The 21,324-nt window shown below is 42.1% G+C and overlaps 1 protein-coding gene across 1 annotated transcript in view; it reads right to left on the bottom strand.

The window, feature by feature from the left end:
* The window catches only part of MYOM2 (myomesin 2), a 724,606-nt gene that overhangs the window by 163,117 nt on the left and 540,165 nt on the right, over nucleotides 1-21,324 (bottom strand). Inside the window, exon 21 of the mRNA XM_078647923.1 lies at nucleotides 4,649-4,763. Within this exon, the coding sequence (XP_078504049.1) occupies nucleotides 4,649-4,763 (115 nt within the window). The remainder of the gene's footprint in view (nucleotides 1-4,648; nucleotides 4,764-21,324) is intronic.

Below are 21,324 nucleotides of genomic sequence, written 5' to 3'. Positions count from 1 at the left end.
GGGAGTAAAATCTGACTCCAAACAGTGTATGACAGAAAAGATGAAGTCTGTGGTTAGTTCCTGTTTCTTTCAACTCAGAATACTGAAAACTATCATTTGCCTTCTTACTTCCTGCTACAAGAAAAGATTGTGTTAACACCTTCATTTCCGTGCATCAAGACTATTGTAATGTGGTGTATGCAGATTTCCCTCCTGTGCTGGAGTGCCTTATTTTGGAATCACTTTGTGTAGTACAAAAAGTTGTCTATGCCTCTAAGAGCTCTTTCTTAGGCAATTGATTTGCCTTTGTGAGAACCTGGAGTTGTTGGTTGAGGGGGGTGAAACCTACTCAGCCACACCCCAATTCTTGTCAGGGTGAACCACAAAAGGTTACTACATTAACCTGCGCTTAACCCATTAGTAGCTTGGCACAAAAGCAGTCGGGCAATGTGTAAAGTATTTATGCAGCACACAAACAGTAGTAAGGTGAAAATACAATGCAAGAAAAATCTCCCACCAATTTAGAAAAATAGAGCACATTTTAATAAATCATTTAACACCAAATGTCAAAAATTCAATCAGTAGACCAGAGTTATGGTTTAGGTAAAAGTGCCACTTGCGACTATCTGGTTGTGTGAGACCTGGCGAAAGTCACAAATTTTGGCCAAACATTATGGAGCTTGGAACCAGGTTACCTAAGCTGAAAAGGTTACCTTCTAAAGTCCAGCATGAAGAGTTCTGTAAGTGGTGGAGGATGCTGTGAGGTGCAGGGTGGGCATCTGGTGACTGCAGCACAAAGATCCTGTAAGGTGTCGCAGATGCTCATTGCTGGAGCTTTGCATTGGTGGTCATTGCGGGCTGAAGATCCTGCAACACAGAGTGCAGATCTCATGTTGCTGGTCATCACTGGCAGTCGCTGTAGCGCAAACAGTCAGTTTCACCAGAGCTTTGCTTTGGCGATCGGAGTGGCAAAAAGATCTTGGCATGATCAGGTCTGTTCACTATCGCAAACTCAACTCATCTGATGCCACACCAAGCGTCCAGGACTGGAAGCATACTTTTTGGGTTCAGGAACACATTCCAGCAGAGGCCAGCAGGGATCAGGAAGGTCCAGTTGCAGGTCCAGGCAGGTCTAATACAGCATGTCAGCTGGGCAGTTGCAGAGAAGCCTCTAGAGCATGTTGTCTTCCTGTAACTCAGAACAGGAGGTCATTCAGCTGACCCTTGGAGTCACTCAGCCTGGGATGAAGGCTGCAGGTCAAGTCTTCCATCTAAAACAGCAGGGCAGGCCTCAATCAGCAGGGTAGTCATTTGGCAGCAGGGTAGTCCTTCTTATGTAGTATCCAGAGGCCTAGGAGTGTACTGAAGACTGAATCTGAGGGTTCCCTTTTTATAGCTGGTGCCCACTTGGAAGTGAAAGAAACTTCTACAATCTTCTCCGGACAGAAGTCTCTGGAATTTCCTGCCACCCTATCCTGGTCCCAGACAGTCTGCAGGTGCAATAAGTCACAGCATGCCTGTGGTGGTCTGACCACCACACTTGCAATACTGTGCGCAGGCCCGAAGAGTGGCAGTGGTCGGACCACCACCACGAGTACAGCTGTCCTATGGACTGCCTTACTCGTAATCAAGCCCTAAGAATCCCATTTTGCCATTTAAGAGGATTTAAAATTACAATTCAGACATCATACATGTTATTCCAACCTGCTCCTAAACAAAAGTTATCACTTACTAAATATAATAAGATAACCGAATATTATGCTTTGGGAGAGGTCGGCCTTGCAATAATGAAAAAACTAATTTCTGAGTTTTTTACTACCAGGGCATGTAAAACTTGAAAATAGAAGTCCAACTTTTTAAATACACTGCACCCTACTGGCTTTTAAAAATGCACACACAGGCTGCAATGGCAGAGCTGAGACATGTTTAAAGAGCTACTTGAGTGAGTGGCACTATAAGTGCTGTAGGCCCATCAGTAGCACTTTAATTTACAGGCCGTAGGAGAAAGTAGTATCACTTCACTAATGACTTACAGGTAAATTAAATGTGCCACTTGGGTGTGAGCCAATTGCACTAACTTTAAGGGACAGAGCACAACAACTATAGTATATCTACTGGTTACCAGTGATAAAGTGCCTGAAATACTAAAACCAACAAACACAGGTTCAGAAAATATGGGAGTTAAAGCAAAAGGTTTGGGGGTGACCCTGCAGAGAGGGCTTGGTCCAACAACCGTCTCCCACCCCAATGTCTTTTAATGTTGAACAACCTCTCTCTCTCTCTCTCTCTTTCTCAGTGAATACAGGGCCCTGTGTGCACACATTGCTATGTTAGCATAAGCTTATTAGAAGTTTAAACGCCATTTTGCTATTTTGCAGCTTTTGCACACAACACTGCATGTAACTGTTGTTGTATGTTAGACTGCTTGAAAATCTTCATATGAGAAAGGCTTGTTTTCAACATCCCTAGACTTACATTGCGACCTCAGTCTGTACAGTGTGTGCAGAAGCCTCCAAGGTTATCATAACAATGTTAGCTGTTATTCGGGCTGATGGGCCCACCGTCTAGACCCAACATGCCCACAGCTGCAGCTAACTTAAATTCTAGCGCCTTTAATATTGCACTGCATGCATGATGAGGGCACTTGGAGAAAATCCGTTTCCAGAGAGAGAGAGCTTGTGCAGAACCTAATGTGATTCACTCCTGCTGATCTTGGAGATATGGGGTTCCCCATTCAAGCCTAAGAGACCTTCTATTATTATTATAAAACCTGGTTCCTAGCTAGGGAGGTTGGCATACAAGGCACTATAGGACATATTTCCACTATCATTATAATATGATTTCTCCCTTTGTGTTTTATGGAATTGCAACAATGCTGATTGTATTATTTTTAATCATAGGCCTGCTTTCGTTAGCAAAACTACTGCATCATAGAGCACGTTGTTAAAATAAACATTTTAAACTTTTCCGTGTCTCTATTTACTCATGTTGTGGACTGTTATGAGAATAACAAACCGAATGGTGTTCTTGATTCCCACCATTCCTGAGAGCAATCTAAGTCGCATGTTCTGGGTCGTCTAATCATTGGTAGCTTTACTATAGGACGGAGAGCTAATGTGACACTGATGCTAGTCAGTTAGGGGTTCTAGGTACTGAGGTTAGATTTTTGATAAACCACAATTCACTGAGGTCATGGGTCTCTGTGCACAGTTCTGTGTATGAGTAGAATCCCCACAACTATCTCTCTCTCTCTCTCTCTCTTTCTTGTTGGCTCCACATTTTTAACAGTTTTTGCTTGGGGGTTGTGCTTTTATGAATGCTGCAGCCTGGAACTAGAACTTGAATAGTACTACAACAAGAGAAGAATCGTGCCAGATTTAGAAAGACCCTTAAAATCTTGATCTTCCCAGAATTACAATGAATTGTGCTAAAGTAATAATTTTAGCAATTTTCTTCTGCCTGTTATTCACCTTTGATTTTCAGATAGCATCAGAATACCACTTCTAGGGAGAGAGATGCACCCTTTTCCCAAAACCATGAATACAAATACAGTTCTTTTCTAAATTGTATGACTGTTATGCTTACTGAGTAGGTAGTTGGATTCTGTGGTACGTTCCTTGTGCTTAGCTGATTAAGGCTTCCCTCCAGGTATTTTCTTTTTTGCCCTTCTTTAGATGTATCTGTTTTGTGACCTTATCGTTAGATATCAGTCCCCCTTTGTAGATGTTTGGTGTTTATCCTTTCAGAGTTTAGGTAACATAAATAGCAGTAACAGCTGTAGTGTATTTCAATAAAGCAAGTCCGCATCAGCACAAATAAGGGAGTCCAGGTGATTAAAAAGTATATTTTTAGCATTAAACTAGGAAGGCGTAGTTTTAAAATTCCTCTGACGAAAAGAGCAAAGATCTGAAATATTAATTGGCTTCAGTGTAAATAAGACTCCAATACCTTAGATTTAGGAAAGAGGTTATTGAGCGTAGGTGACTTCAAATGTTTTCATTCCACTTTTCCTTATGGGTGTTTTTTTTGCTCTTTAGCTCAAATCTGTATTTGCCTATAGCTGTGTAGTATTTTACCGTAATGCTTATTTGAAGCAATAGCAATCTTTTACATGATTTAATGATGTTCTGATTATTGAATTATTCAATAATGCTGTGATAGAACAGAGAATGTGAGAATTTACACTTTCACGGCTGAGCAGGTGGTATTTGCTAAGGAGAAGAATGTGTATTGAAATAATGGTTTGTGTTTTAAAAAATATATATATTAGTCGAAGTATGTCACTTGAATGTAACTTGTTATAAGATAATGTATGCCATTGCAAAGGTACAAGTGGGGTTTAAATGTGATTTGCAGATTCAACTTGTAGAGCCTTTGTGGATTAATTCAACAATGCTCCCTATGTTTTTATTCTGGAGCTTTAGTTAGTCAAATTTCCTGGCAAGCTGGTCCACGTGTACTTAATTGTGAGAATGTAGGACTACACATGAAGCCTGGTTTAACAACTTTTACAACAATTTATATCGATGGATAGGCAATATGTTAACTGGAGTTGCAAATCAATTTACATTGCGTTCATTTTTTTCCAAAACCTCGGCATGGGATGAAACTGAAATCCCAAGAGTGTAAAATACATTAATTTATTGGAAAAGTTTCAGAAAAGTCATACCTGGTCTGGCCTTAGCAAGCACTGGCTCAGAAACGTCTGATGGTTTGCCTGGGCCTGATGCATTTACTGCACGAATCCGGAAAACATAGGTTTTACCTTCTTCCAGCTCCTTGACCTTGAATAAAAACATAATTGACTTATATTCTCCTTTGAAACACTACTAGTCAGGTCACAACACATGACAGAAGAAAAGAACAATTGGGGTTCCAAATTCTGCAGTTCTGCTCCTGCAACTTGTTTGTGTGAGGGACCAGATACAGGTTTTGCAAATACACTGTAGTAATTAGAACACTGTAGTTAATGTTGATGCACAAGTGAAATTGTTACTAAATTGTATATTATGTCTTTAAAGAGGTGGTCATATGATTACAATTTGATGGAAGAAAAAATCATTGATTTTGTTACTGAAAGAGTACCAATACAGTTGCAAATGAATCATCATTTGTGTAAAGGTTAAATCTATTTCCTAACACCTCTGAGGGAGCAGGCTTTATATCTTAATCTACAACTGTGATCATTAAATAACTCCTGCCACTGGTCCTATGTACCTTTGTTCACTGACAAGGATAAGTAACGAGCAATCATCTACATAGCAATAAATCATGAAATACTTTTAGTTTAATCAATAAAGAGAATTAGTGTGAATTGAAAATGTCTATTTTTAAGTCTTTTAGTTTTTCATCTTTTTATTAACTAGATATTAATCTTTAGATTTCAGCATTAAAAGTTAATATACTCCATCAATCGATATTTGATTATAAAATAGAACAAAATGTTTGTTACAATCACAGTTAATATGGTATTCCATAAAAGAAATTCCCTATTTTAAATTAAGTTGGAATAATTAGAGAAAAAGGAAAGGTGTCAATGAAGAAACCCAAAAAAGAGCTCTGATGAGAGAATCTATGAACAAACATAAAGCCTTTGCAAAGCAAGCTGGAAAGTATTCTCAGATCAAAGATATCAGCACACAATCAACAAAATATAAGTAAGGCAGCCGCTCATGTAGAAAGGCATCAGAAATGCAAAAGTGTGTCTCCAGTCAGAGAGTCGGGAATACAATCCTGGAATCTAGCAGCTACTCTCGGAACATGTAATAATATAAATACACAATATTCTATCTTGCAACATTGTTTTCTTCTCATTTTTCATCCTCCTATAGAAATTCAGTAAACTCCTGGAAATAGACAATCTCCAAATGATTCCGTACTGGCACAATAGACTTTCAGACATTAAACCTGGAAAGATTACATTGTTGATATTTTGGGGTCCAGATAGTTCTTCCCATGAATACTCCTTTTGGTCGCTCCTCTCTTCCCAATAAAAACTCACTATCAGTTGTCAAAACAAGCGTCTTATCACTAACTAACAAACAGCTTCTGTACAAAATACAACCTTTGCACAAAGATAGAATCAATGTGCGCAAACACACATTCAATGTGAAAACAGGCCTTTCAGTGTTAACGCAATTTTTTTCAGTTAACATAGCATCGACAGGATCACTTAAATCAGCACTTTTATTTGCAGGCATATAACATTTAAGAATGATTATCAACTGCAAATTTGTCTTTTATCATATGTTTCACTTAAATGTAAGCTTAGCACATTATTAATGCAAGCATTTTTGTTAGTGAATAAAATTTGCTCCAACACCTCCAAACAAGTTGCTCTTTTACAAAAGTATCTAAATTTGCAATTGTTTTGAAGGCACTGTATTCAAGGGATAAACAGTTTTAGAGATGGACAAACAAGCTTATCTATGTATAAAGTAAATAAAGGTTTTGATATCATATTTTTGATTTCAATGGCAAATGACACATATTCTATCTTAGGAAGAAAGAGTGAAAAGAAAGAGTGATGTACTGGAATGTTTAGGAGAAAAGTAAAACATGCCTTGATACTGTAAGCGATATGTATTATTTATTCATAAAACACATGCTGGTCTTGGAGATCCTGCATCACAGCAGATTGAACAAAACATAGCAAAACAGCTGCAATTGTTTTGACCATTGAGTATGAAGAAAGCCAACTAACCTTTTGGAAGCTTGGGCCACTTTATATGGAATAGGTACATGCATTTTCAATATCCCTTTTATTATCAAGACAAGTAAGCATAATTTCAACTAAATAACTTTGGGATACAGTTCTTACCTGAACTAGATGCCAAACAAGTTGTACTGGTCGTATTTCTGTGAAGCTTGGATTTTGATAGAAATTCCCAACATATGTGTTAATCCCCTCAAAATAGCCCTTGGTGTCAATGCAGGGCAATATCTAGTATTTACATGCTCAAGTATACATTGGGAATCAAAGAAACAGGGTTCAGTTTAGTGGATCTGCTCAGAGGCCGAAGAAGGGCTGCGGCTCACCGACACCCCACCCCCAGCAAAAAGCCACACTGAGTGCACCTGTGCAGCGAAGATGCTCTCCAAAGGGGAGAGAAGTGCCGCCATCCTGGATTAGCAGGCGCAGGCTCAGGAGACAAGCGGATGCTCTCAGAAGGGAAGAGAGGCGTCGCCTTGCAGCTGCACCGGTGAGCTACCGCGGACTAAGGAGGTAACCCTTTTGCCTCTCGTTTAGTGCAGTAAGAGAGGCCGCACTGTATATTTCCTGTCGGTCCTGACCAGGGACCAAGTGTGTGCCCCTGTGCCCCCCCTCTTCTTTGGACAAATATCCTTTGCCGTGGTGCCACCTGAGCACGATCTGGCATTATTCTTGGCCACTAATAAAGAGGGCATTTATGAGCTGGTATCACACGGCTGGTGGTAGTGCATATGCGTTCCTCAATCCGGACTGCCTCTGATACCAGCCAAGGCCCACATTGTTAAATTCACCCGTTATGTGAACAGCCGGTAACGTAGGATTAATTAATGCAATGCCCAGTGTTTACTGATCTGTGAAGGTGATCAAAATAATGGTGATCTAATGTATTTGGCCTATGCCACAAGGTGATCTATATTTACCAGTTCACTGGGGGGTCATAAAAAGCTTTGCGGTGAGGGCAGACCACAAGCCCCAGGACTCCTTGTGGCTGGAGATGCCAACGCATGTTCCCTGCACCTGGAGGCACATCTGAAATAGCTGGAAGTGGTCCGCTCTCCAGGGGCCATGAGAAGCTTTGCAGCTGGGCAGACCACAAGCCCTAGGACTACTTGCGGCTGGAGTCACAGACGCATGTTCCCTGCACCTGGAAGCACACCTGAAATACCGGGAAGTGGCCAAGAGCTGGCCCGTCTGCGCCCATCAGCGGCCGTAGGAGGCCGGGCTGGGCTACTCTTTTGGCTCTTTGTCAGGCTCCCAACCTCTAAATTTTGTGTGGCAGGGGCAATATCAGCAGCATACTGGGCACCAGGACCCTAGAAGTAGAAGAATCCTCAGAAAGTAGCTGTTTTAAAGTGCTATGCCCTGGTCCCTTTGTCTCCCATTTTTGTGACACATTCACTATGGGGAAAAAGAAAATGATGCCTGCTACAACACCTGAGGGGCCAAACCGTTCAACTAATGACTTCTTTTTACTGAAAGCAGTGGGGGCTATCTCAAAAGAATTGACCAGGTTGATAGGAGGCTTTATATAGGTCCTAGAGGCTCAGCCCTCCATTGCCCATGGAAGCCCCTCACTTGGTGATCCCAAATGCTCGGGAGTCAGAGACAGAGGTATAACTGATAGGCCCAGATGCCCTCACCCATAATAGGGTCTTCAATGCTCCCCGCTCTGGCCTCATTAATAGCATGGCAGCTTTAGCCTACCCCGCTAGCACTGACGCAGTAATCTCTCCTACCATTAAAAAGAAGAGTAAAGCCAAAAAGTGTGCTGACCCGCAGGACATTCAGAACGGGTCCGGGGGTGATCATGCAAGAAACCCAATTGAGGATATGGAGGACTTTTGGGCTCTCTTAATGCAAAAAATCACAGATGCAATTACCAGCCTATGAGGCCTACTTTGGGGGAAAATTGTTAGTGTCCTCCATTAAAATTAGTTTCTCTTCCTTACCCCAGAAAACTCAAATCACAACCCTTGAACTATCCCCTAATGATCATTCGAGTAGCAGACAGCCATGTATCTGTAAACCCATGCTACTGGCAGACATGAACCAGAATGCTATCACACGGCCCACTGATTCTCATTCCCGGGATAAGGATTTAGCCGATTCTAGCCAGTATATTCCATCATGTACCCCCTTTGTAGCTGCACAAATTTCCGGCACTGTCTTTAATAGTCCTCTTCTACCAGTAATCAATCTTCTGCCAGTTTTTTGTTCTTATACTTCAGTCTTGACAGGGGTCCCAGGGCTTGCTTACTCCAACCAGGAAACTACGGGGCAACTGATTAACAAGATCTCACACTGGTTAGGCTAACACGCTAGTTATATTAACACAAAACACAGGCACATTCTGATGGGACTGTAAGTTTCTTGGATAGGGCTCTCCCACAAATCTTTTGAGGGAAATTGTGCAATTGTTACCATCAGACATCCTGGAACTGGTACGAAACATCCTGAGGTGTTCTTCCCAGACTTACTCCCCCATAACTTTTATTAAACTACTACTGCTGGACTTCTTTTATAGACCCTCTCTGAGTACTTCAAATAGAGCACTGACTTCCAGGTGGGTTTCAGACTCTTTCAAATCGGTATACGCACCTGGTGGACCTAAATGATTTGGATTGACTCTCAGAAAGTGACAACTGAAACACACCTCTGTGTTTTCCCGAATGGCCGCCCGTACGGGATGTGGGAGATATTGAGGTTTCACCCCCTTTAATTTCAGGGCACTAACTTAGTAAGTTACATTCTCGCAGGGCCACAGACCCCTCTGGGGGCCCTATAATCCACTTTTCAAGCCACAACCAGGGTACTGGGAAAGATTTAAGCCTCATCAGATAGAATTGGGCATGCCTATCAGCAAAGTTTTTAGATGAAAGGTGGATATTGTTTATCAAGCCCTTTAATATTATTTGTCTTCAGGAAACATGGGAAATTGAGAACAATTCCGTTCCCTAGGGGTTTAAAACCTTTTTCTGTCCGGCTGTGGGTTGCAGAGCAGGAAGAGCAATCAGGGGCCTAATTATTTTTGTAGCCCTTGAGCAGTATGGGTCAGTGCAGACAATAAAATGGGACTCCAAAGTGTTTCAGGGTCTTAAATTGGTAGTGGGGAGATCTCTCCAGTTGGTACTAATTACTTTTTATAATACAAAAAGGGGGAAGCAAGGGCCCTCAAATCTTTCAGTCCTAAGTAGCGCTATCGACTCATTAAGGGGAGAGGGCTCACTCAGGAGAATCTTATCTTGGCAGGGGATTTTAATTGCCATTTATGCCCAAACTCAATACACTGTTTGTATAGTTACCGAACCTACATGATCAATGAGGGCACGCACATGGAGCATTGCCTAGAAGGCGCTGTACTAATAGTTTCTTACACACTCACAATCTTGAATTCACCCTAGATAAAATGACTAACTCATTTAGGTGTATTAGAGAAGGGAAGCGCACATCTTTTATGCTTTAGTGATCAATTGTTAAACACTGTTAAGCCAACTTAAATACAGTGGTGCTGCAGTGGAGACTCTAGCTGTCTCTCAAGGGTCAGTCAACTAAAAATAGATTAGGTTACCAACAGGGTAACCCCACTGTGCACTGTGCACGAGTGGTCACAGAGCGACCTTTCTATTTTCTTAACAAAAATTAGCACAATATATCAATAATGAACAGACCTTCATGTCCCGAAATGCATCAGGCCCCAACAAATATCATTGCGTTAATTTGGCTGGATTGATACCTGTGAATTTACACTAATTGACTATGTTATGATTCTATGTTTTCACCATATATGTGAATATATTATATATGGTTTAAAAAGATATTTTGAAAGAATATGTTTGACCTGAGCAACCTGTAAAGATTTACATTTACAAGTATCATGGTGTTTATGTTTGTTCATTATTGATATATTGTGCTCTTTTTTGTTAAGAAAATAGAAAGGTCACTCTGTGACCCATCGTGCACAGTGCGCAGTGGGGTTACCCTGTTGGTAACCTAATCTATTTTTAGTTAACTCATTTAGGGCCATATGTATGAAGCACTAATGTGTTCGCATATTTTGGCGTTTGTGAACGCATTAGTGCAAAATGGTATGTATCAAAGAAATCTGCGTGCAAAATAAGGAATCGAAAAATTTGCGATTCCTTATTTTGCGATTGCATTTATGGAATCACAAATTTTGCGATTCCTTAAATGCAATGTATGACGCATAAAAAAAATGCAAATTGGCCTTAAGGAATCGCAAATTACCACCAACTTCAAGTTGGTGGTAATTTGCGAATTCCTTGAAAAATGCACTTTTTGTATGTGTGCCACATGTGCACCCATGCTGATTTCAGGGGTGCAAGAGGGTGTCCTTTGAACACCCCTGCACCCTTGAAATTATTCTCAATTTGCGATTCTCAAATTGCGAATCGCAAATTGAGAATAACTTCCCATTCATTCCCATGGGCCTCCTGGCCCATAGAAATGAATGGGAAAGTATTCCTTAATTGCGATTCGCAATTTGCTAATCGCAATTAAGGAATAATAAGAAATCGCTACAAAATTGCGATTTTGTACATACATCCCTATTTGCGATTCTCAAATAGCAATTTTTAAAAAATCGCTATTTGAGAATCGCAAATCAGGTTGATGATACATATGGCCCTTAAGTCTTATATCCCCCCCAATATCTGAAGGTAGGGGAAGTGTCAAGATAATTGATTATATTTTTGTAACTGCCTTGTTCAATTGGCCTTCACTTTCTTTTACTATCCTACACAGCCCATTCAGCAAACACAACCCCTTGGCCTTAGTACTCGAAGAGGTGGGGAAACAGGTGGAGCACCCCTGCATATCACTGGGAACACTATCTTTAACAGGCTTGGGGAGGTGTCTATGATGGTCACATAGAGGCGCTATGTCTTTCAATCGTACCCTATTTGAAACTCAACAGCAGGAGATATTAAGCTGCTTAGACCCCTTAGCCCCTGGCGAAGAGACTTTAAGCTAATTTATTTCCATTGCCCAGTCAGTCGCTCATTTGTTAATGGTGCCTACAGACAACCCTGCTCCTGACCACCCGAAATGGTTTGACGCTGAGTGCTCACGGGCCCTTCACCTCCTGAAGAAAGCCCTGAAGCAGTCCCTCCTGAGATAGAGTACAGGTGGCTAATTATCGTAATAATTATCAAAGGGCACTGAAAGAACAGTGGTGTGTCCTACAAAGACAGGCCTGGGAGGAACTAGCCCAAGTGGGTGAAATGCGGGATAGTACAGTCTTTTGGGAGGTCATCAACAGACCCCGTTTTGCGGTGCGGTCTATGCCAGTGCTATGCCATCACATTACTCCAGAACAATGGGGTGATCACTTTGAAAGGGTGTACAACCAGTGAAGGGCCCACCACTGAAATAGAATCCTTCCCGGGTGATACATTAGTTACTTTCTCTCTGGTGGAAGTATGCCTGGGCTTGATAGATTGTCCCTGAATAAGGCGCCTGGACCCGATGGGATCCCACTGGATTTCTTCAGGGACAACATAGAAGCGTGGGCCCGGTTGACCAGGGTGTTACAGGTAACAGCTGGGAAAGGGATGCCACCTTCTTGGTCAACTGACACCATTATATCAAGAAGGGGTACAAGGATAACCCCTATTGCTATCGTCTAATATCCCTCATTAACTCACCAGTTAAGGTTCTGGGTTGGGTTTTACTGACTAGACTTTCTGCATAGGCTGACATGTACCGAATAATAAGGTGCAGTTTGCTTTCTGTGTGGAAAAATCAACCACCGACCAATGTCTTAACCTCTATTTATTAGTGTCCAAATACACAGTAGCTCAACCTGGTGCCCTTTGTTTGGGCTTCATGGACCTTACGTCCGCCTTCGACCAGGTGAACCACAAGAAACTGTGGGATCTACTTAGTTCTCTGGGAGTTGTGCCCGCTATTGTTACTTTACTAATGAACCTACAAACCCACTCACCAGCAGCAGTCAGATATTCACATGGTGCAGGCCTCACACAGTATTTCAACTTAACCAGAGGGGTCCGCCATGTTTGCATTCTATCCCTTTTTTAGGTCTCGCCTAGCGGTGTAGCGCATGCGCTGCTCGGTTGGCGAGGCATGCAGTATACAGTATAGTGGGGGGAATGCCGCCCACCTTCCGCACATCTTTTTCATTGGCTTAAAATATAAATGCTGCATTCTCATTCATTTTCTGCTTGTTAGTCCCTCCTCCTTTTTCTCCTTCCATGGCTATTGCTTCCTTTACTTTAAAAACTGTTTTGTTTCCCTGGCTCCCGCAGTGCCTGAGTTCTCTGCACCCCCCCCCCCTCCACACTCCCGTTCGTACGTTCTTGGACACCCGCGCTTATGTTTACAATGCAGTAGGTCTCACGTAAATACGAGTCCTATTGTATTTGTAAATGCTTGTTTTCTCCTGGGGTGAGTTTGCACTATATTTTGCCTGACCTGTCCAGAACACATGCGCATACAACGTCTTTCATGCAGAAGGAGTTACTTTATTGTTTGCAACACGGGCCAAGTCACGGCGGAAGGCAGAGACAGTACAAGCAGCGAAACGAAACAGGACAAAGTGAAGCGCGGCGGACGCCCCTCCCTCCTCCTCACCCGCAGATCACCCGCCTAACTACTCTTCTTTGGTCTGGCTTTTATTTTTTTTATCACGGTTTTTAACTTTATTATAGCGCACTCGCACCTTTTTGTTCTGTGCTCAGCACCCAAAGGTTGTTTTAAGTTTCACTTGTAAAATCTGCCCGGGCGGGTTAGAGAGGCAGGCCGGGTTCAGTAGCTGTCTAGGCGGTAGGACCCAAGAGCTGTAATTAAGGAGCATGGCGCGAGCGGCCAAAGTGAGGGCATGGATAGTATGGGCAAGGAGGGAAGCCACACAGTGCGGGCGGGTGGCATCGGAGGCCATATGATTCCGTGAAGCAGTAGTTGGTAGGGATAGTTACAGCTGCCACTGGCAAAGTCGTTCAATTCGGGCAGCCATTATTTTCACTTGAGCTGCATTGTCCCACCGGCAGAGAATTGGTGATGGCTTGGCCGTACCTCGCACTGTGGCTGCTCGGCCTGCTGTTGCCGTGGTGCCCATGCCACAGTGATGCTCCTCAGCATGACAGCCCGCCCTACACAATCCTCCTGACACTGAACCTGGGTAATAAAGTGGCTATGGAGGCGGTGGGAGGTGGAAAAAGAGAGCGAGAGAGTTAGAAAAGCCATACGTAAGTCTCTTCCCCTGTGGTTTTTCTAAGTTCTCATTAAAGCAACAGTGAAAAAGGGGAGGGCTTGCTTTAATTTATCTTAATTTTTTGTTAGTGCTCTCAAACACTACATGAGCGGATCAATTGGGATTTTCCTCACTGCTTTTGGCTAACAGGCCACTGCAATGGCGAAGACCTGGTTCCCAGAGGCGTCTCTGTGCAGTATTCTCCATCTGCACAGGACACTCCGCCATTCCTTCAAACTGGTTAGCCTTAAATACACCTGCCCTCGCCATACCGTTCCCTGACCTGTTTCGAGACTGTTATTTAAATATGAAGCCCTTCAATGTCCTCCTTTAAAAAAAAGAATTGTAAATGTGTTGCTTGCATTCAAAAAGCACATAGACAAGAATGTACGGAACACAATGCATATATACTTACTGATGTTCTCAAAACAAAGAAAGCAGGCCTTTCCAGAAATATGGGATGGGATTTTATATAAGATCCTACCGGGCCAAATAAACTCGTAGCCTCAATCCTTAAACACCGTAAGACTGGGCTAAAAAAACAGCCTGACGAATAACGTTAATATACAACGTCGTTGTGTCCCTGGGGAGAGTTTGAGCTTCATTTTAAGTGTTTTCTTGTGGATTGGGGAATAACGTGCAGTAACAGCAATTGCGATCGGAATCATTTCACAGCGCTCCCTTTTGAGCATTTATTGCCGCACCATCTGGAATTTGCATATACAAAAGAGAATAAAACCCGGGGCCAAGCGCATTTTATTCAAGAGGTGTTATCTAACATCGGGTGCAAACACTACTTGTCCCCAATTGTAAACATGTCTCTGCACTCAAAATAAGGAGTTTATAAGTAGAGTTTGCCACCTGGTTGGTCTTTATTTATGGAGATGGGTAAAATAGATAATTGAAAACCATTTCCACTTTTATATTATAAAATAATTGGACATTCATTGAGTTCCACATGTACATTTTTACAAGAAAACATAAAACAAGAGGCATTTAATTTCAATACATATATAAAATCGTAAACAAAATTACAGCTGCAAGGTGATTAACCCTGTTAGCAGTTAAAGCCAACAACTGCCAAATATACTGCCACACTTATAATCACTGCGACATAGTCCATTGCAGTAATTGCAGTAATATAACATAATATAATGCATATGTAAACACTTATAAGATCCCAAAGGCGAGGCCGATTGAATTGCAAATGCTTGTTTATTTACCATCTATATCAATGGCCTAGAAGCAGCCCTGTCCGCATTATAGTCGGATTGCCCTCCAGTGGGTAGGAAAGCATTGGCAGTCCTTTTATAAGCTGACAATGTGGTGCTGATGGCCCATACAGCAATGGGCCTCCAAGTCCTGATCAAGGGGTTTGTATCCTTTATAGATGGTCTGGACTTGTCTGCCAATTTCACAAAAACATACGTTGTGGAAGTTGCCTCTCAGGTGACTAGGAGCAAAACTTTATGGCAGACGCTCATACTCTAGCAAAGGTCCCGCCTTTCCCTTACCTGGGAATTTTATTTTATGCAAAACTTAATTGAAAACAACTGATGGACGGACTGATGAAAATTGTGTGACGTGCATAAAGCCATGGGAGCAATTGCCAGCTATGCCCACCGATTGGGGATCTTGGTCCCCTTGGATGATCTTAAAGTTATGCCAGTCTACGTGTATCTCCAAGGTCTTGTAAGGTAGCGAAGTTTGGGGGACCAAAGCGGCCAATAAGTTACAGGTCACTCAAAATAAGTTTTTGAGACAAATTTTGAATGTCCCATGAGGCAACCCCTCGTTCACCACACTTGAAGAGATAGGAGTTAATTACATAGCGGTTTTAGTGGCTGTGAAGCCCTTGTGTTGGGTGAAGATATGGTCTAGGAATGAGGCAGAGTTAAACCGTTCGATTTTTTTTGACTGTCACTAGATCATGCACTCAAAATACCTTGGCTACGGTATGTAAAGGACTCCTTTATGGCTCTAGGTAGGGCAGATATTTTCTTGAAATGTGACACAGTACGGCCTCAGGACTTGAGTACAGTTAAGGACGTTTTTTTTAAATCAGGCTGCTGCTCACTCTGAAAATACTGAGTTTATGAAATCAGCTGTGAGAGCCACGTTTTGCTAAAATCAGTGCAGGAAATGGAGAATTATCTTTTTATGCTTAAAAACCCTTCTGATAGATTTTTTGTAACTTTTTAAATTTAATTGGCTCCATTATCTGCTGGTGACCCCGTCTGGTTTTTTACCTGCAAACGTGAGAGGGCTCTGTGGCTGTGACGATAGGTCTCCACAGAACACTTTACACTTTGTCCTCTTATTTAAATATATTAGTCACCCCAAGAGATTGTTTCTTAGGCTCTTTTAAAAGCTATATCATTTAGAAAAGCCGGGTTGCACTTATGTACTTGCAGCTATTGCCCAACGACCATACCCTTCTACTTCTTTTAAACAATTATAACTGCAATGATGTTCTTTTCACCTCTTTTATGGCTGTGATGACTTCCAAATAAAGATTTAGTAATTCTTTATTCAAAATAGCCCTACCTGTAGCCACCAGGCTGATCACTGGTGCTAGAAAATGTGACTATATCTTCCCTATTCCATTATCCATGAGTTGGCTCCCCATGGAAACAAGGGACATCTTTAAACTTCCATGAATCACCCATAAGGCTCTACGTAAAGGCACCCAAACTACCACACAAGGTACCTGAAGATCGCTGGTGGCCAGCAATAATTAAGGAGCATAGACATCCTTCTCCTCGAGACGCCAGCCATGTAGAAATCAAAAACATTGAAACAGTCTTTCTCCTTCACACTCCACAGGATATGGAATTGCATTCATCTGGACCTTGGACCAATTCCATATAATGAAACATTAAAAAATGGAACCTTGTCTTTTTATTCCAGTGTCATGTTTTCAGTCACTGTAAAAAGCAAACACATCTGCAACTGTAAAAGCTTTCATGACTATTCCACACAAACGGTCCACATGGATGTGTACCTTGTAATTATTAACGTTTGGGTATTACTCATGGAGACTGATGTGTGACAGTGATGTTTGACCTGTGAATGTGCAAATATTTTCCAGCTTGAAATGTAAGTTATGTAATGTTAATACGATGGTTGTGATTGCTTTAACACCCATCGATTAAAAGAGAAAATGCTCTGTCACCCTTGGGTTTTTGCCTGCGCCATACTAACATACTAATTAAATAAGTGAAACTCTCTAGAGAACACGTTCATAAAGCAATGCCATAGATGTGGGAGTTTGAGGATGGAGACAGGCAATTAATATAAGTTAGAGCAGGTACTAGCAACGTTTTAATCAAATGTATTTGTTAACAAATGTTAACAAATGTATTTGTTAGGTTGGTAATTATTCTTTTAGATGGTTGGACCACAATTTCGACTCTCGAGTTATCTTCTGTAAAATGGCCACCTTCTCCATGTGCTTGCTCTATGAGAATTTTTTCTTTGAAGATCAAGCATTTTTGCCCATATCGTTATTGAAAATAATGAGACTACAGAAATAAAAGTGTTGAAGTATTAGTTTTGCCTAATTCTCACATTCGAACTTCCAAACCTCTCAGTATGTGTTTTGTAGTCAATTTTTGAATGACGAAATATTACTTTTGTTAATAAAACTGCCTAGAATAACTAAACTCTTCTCTTAAATTAAATACTGTTCCCTGTGGCTTGGGTTTTAAATCATATGCTTTAAAGGCCTTACATGAATCGTTATCAAGCCAAATAAGTGCTGAACTGGAAGTTCCCATAGAAAAATGAAATATATGGGCATATGTACAAGGAAATGGCGCAGTGAGGTGCTACAGCAAATTTTGCAGCTCCACGCTGTGTCATTTAAAAAACACAGGGATGCGCCATGTTTAAAAGAATATGTGCACCCCTGTGTTGTCCCTTGCGCTTGAGCTGAAAATAACTGCCTAGCGCCAACACAGACACCCTTTCACAATAGTGGAAGGGTGCTTGATTTGCAAGGATAATTGTTGATGTGCAGGAAGATGTCCCTTCCTGCAAATAAACAATCAATAATGGTAATTTGCTACTTTTATGTGTGCTGCATTCTGTAGGACACATAGAACTCACAAATCAACATTATTTCAAGGATTGTTTTTGTACAAAAACAATCATTAATAGGCGTTTTGGTCTTTTTATGTGGGCTGCAGAATGCAGCCCACATAGAAAAAGCAAACACAAGGAGACATAAAAGTATTTCTCCTCATTGCACCAACCTGCTTTTGTATGGCATTAGTTTTTGGCGCTGTCTCAGATTTACACATCCTTGTTAATCTGGGATAGTGTCAACAAGCAATTGGGTGTTGTGGTGGAAGGCCTGAAACAACACCAATTGCATGCCCCTTTCACGCAGATACCTGTGTGAAGGGGTATCATTTTTACAAAGCGGCATTAAGCCATGCAAAGTGACTTAACGCTGCTTTGTAAATATGGTGCAGCACATTGCACCAAAGGAATATCAAAAAAAGTGATGTTCTTCTGGGGCAATCCTCTTGTACATAAGCTCCATTTTCTTTGTACACGACAAGTGAATTTGGCTGTAAAAGCATGTGCGGCTCTTGCTTTAACACAGAAGTGCTTGAGATGTAGAAAATAGGGTGTGAGCGTCTCCGAACGGCTTTTTTTGTGAAACTGAACAGAGCCTTGCTCAGACATGTCTTTGCAGGCAGGTGCAGTTACACATGATACAATCATGTGGACAGGCCCTGCCTTCTCTCAGAAAACAGTCGCGTTCCTCTCCAATGATAAAGGTAGAAGTAGTCTGAAATCACTAGCATGCCTTTTTTTTTCCCGGAGTTTTTATATAGTACGAACTAGAACCGAACCGAATCAGAGCGCTTTACATAGCACCAGTTACGTTACATGAGAACACACTTTCATTTTTTAGGCACGGGGAGATTAAGTGATTTGCCCAGAATCACAGAAGGTTTTTGGCGTCGTTACCGAGACTCGAACCCAGATCCCCAGGTCCGAGGTCGAGCGCCTTAGCCGTTAGGCCAACCCCTCTCCCTTTCAGTGTGCTACTATCCCCAGTGCATGTGGTTGCTTGTGCCTGCACTATAGGCATTGTTTTTGTAGCCCTTTGCTTGGTCCTAATGTGTGCAGGGTGCAGACAGTGAAGGGGCAGCCTGCATAACCCAGGTGCCTTATTTATGCAAAAGGGTACCAACTGGTACATGGTAGAATGCTCAATATGCTTCTAAATATTACAGTGAGCCTTTAACTTTCAATATAAATTGTCATTTATACAAAATGCGATTACAACTTTTCATTTAAAGTCAGTTGTTGATTCCCATACAAAATGATCAAATAGAACAAATAACACGTTCTTTTTATGAGTAATATTTTAGTTAGCATTTAGATAACATTTAGTAGTCTGGATACAATTAAGATCGGATTGTAACTGTTAAAAAATTGGGCCTAGTTGGCAGGGGTATACACCCTGTCCAAGTAGGGACCTCAATTCTAGTTAGGGTAAGCCAGTCACACAGTTACATTAGCCCGTGTTCGCCCCCTTGGTAGCTTGCCACAGTGACCTCAGGCTTTATTTAGGAGTTTGTGTGTAAAGCAGTTGTGGATACAGTAACACAGTGAAAACACCACAAGAAAGACATCACAATGATGTATGAAAATAGTATGTCTTTCACTCTTCTAAACAAGATAATTATAAGAATCCAATTAAAGCATCTCAAGCTCTAAATACTTCAAGAATGTACATTGTTGAAAGAGCCCTTGCACTTCCAGTAGGTTCTTTACTGTTACGCTGGAGAAATGACAGCGATACATGCTGTGAATCGGAAATAGACTTTCTCCCCAGGTCAGCATGAAGCATTGCTTTCAAAGTTATTACAATTAAAATGCAATGTCAAGTTTGTGAGAGACTGATCTACTTGCTCCGTTCAGGTTTGCTCGCGAGTTCACTGGTGGGCGGCAGGGACCTCATAAGTCCTGGAGTGCACAGTACATTTCTCACGGGTTTGCAGCTGTGCCATCAGCCTCGGATTGGGGCCCACATTGTTTGAGTCTCCCCTTACTTGAGATGAAGCAGTGATTGGAGTAACGGAGGGCAGATGCCCATCTTTTCTTGATGCACGCAGAGTGCTCTGGGTCATGCTGGATCGCCTTGAGGCACTGCGGTTTCAGCGAAGTCGACAAACACAATGATCTGGGATCGAGCAGGCAGACATGACAGTACTTAATAAGCTCATTGTTCTGATGCATGTGGGTGCCCAAAAGCAGCTGCCCACACTCTGTGTAGGCTCAGAACTGGTTGAGGTCACGCCAGGCAGAGTCAGACTCCAGATTAGCAGAGCCTAGCAGAGGTCGTTTGTGTGAATGAAATCTTTGATGGACCTGAGATTTTGTAATCAGAGGGCAAGCCAACAAGTCCTCCTCTGGAGCTACTTTGGTTGCAAATGGTTGTAAAGAACAGGTCCAGTCTTTCTCACAGTCCAGGTCAGAAGCAGCAGGCCAACACAGCAGGCAAAGTGGCAGTCGCTCCTGTAGCCCATCAATCAGCAGGCAGCCGGCCAACACAGCAAAGCAGTTATCACAGTGACAGCCCCTCCTGCAGCACATCTCCTCTTCTTGGCAGTCTCCTTAGGATCCCAAAGTAAACTAGTTAGAGGGGGTCATAGACCCAAATGTGTTCTTGATGTGGAGGTGACTACAAAGCAAAGCCTTTGTGGTGCACAGTTCTCCATCCAGCCCAGCTCTTTCTACCAGCCTATCTGTGGGAGGTAAATCAGTGTTTTGTGTGAGGCCAGGCCACTGCCTATAAGGGTGTACATGTTAGCTCCTCCCCTCTCTCTTGTCCAGGTAGTCCTATCAGTTTACAGATGAATGCTGATGCAGCTAAGAGTCCTATACTTGTGGCTGTCTAGAGGAATGCACAAAGTGTAGCTGTCACCCCACCACAGACATGTATTGGAGACAGACTGTAAGTCATGAGCTAAGAGCAAAGAAATTTCCACTTTCTAAAAGTGGCATTTCTAGATTAGTCACACCAGATCCAACGTTATCATTAAAGAGGACGTGTCATTACCAGTGCAATGACATAAAACATGAAGCAACCACTCCCCTGCAAGCAGGAATTACACTTTAAAGGGGCCTTCAAGGAATTTCTAATGTTAACCTATGAGAGGAGCAAGGCTCACAGTAGTGAAAATGAACTTGGGTGGTTGTCACTACCAGGTGATGTAAATAATAAAGATACATGTCCTACATTTTACATATACAGCACCCTACCCTAGGGTATACCTTATGGGTGACTGATATATATAAAAGGGGGGGTGGGGTTTAAGGCTTGAAAAGTAGTTGAACATGCAAAGTCAAGGTGGCAGTAAACTGTGCCCACAGGCTTTGC

Source organism: Lissotriton helveticus, chromosome 6 (genome assembly GCF_964261635.1).
Source record: "Lissotriton helveticus chromosome 6, aLisHel1.1, whole genome shotgun sequence".
Taxonomy (NCBI): Eukaryota; Metazoa; Chordata; class Amphibia; order Caudata; family Salamandridae; genus Lissotriton; species Lissotriton helveticus.
Note: the sequence above shows the minus strand (reverse complement) of the source record. Positions and strands in the feature narration are given on the sequence as shown.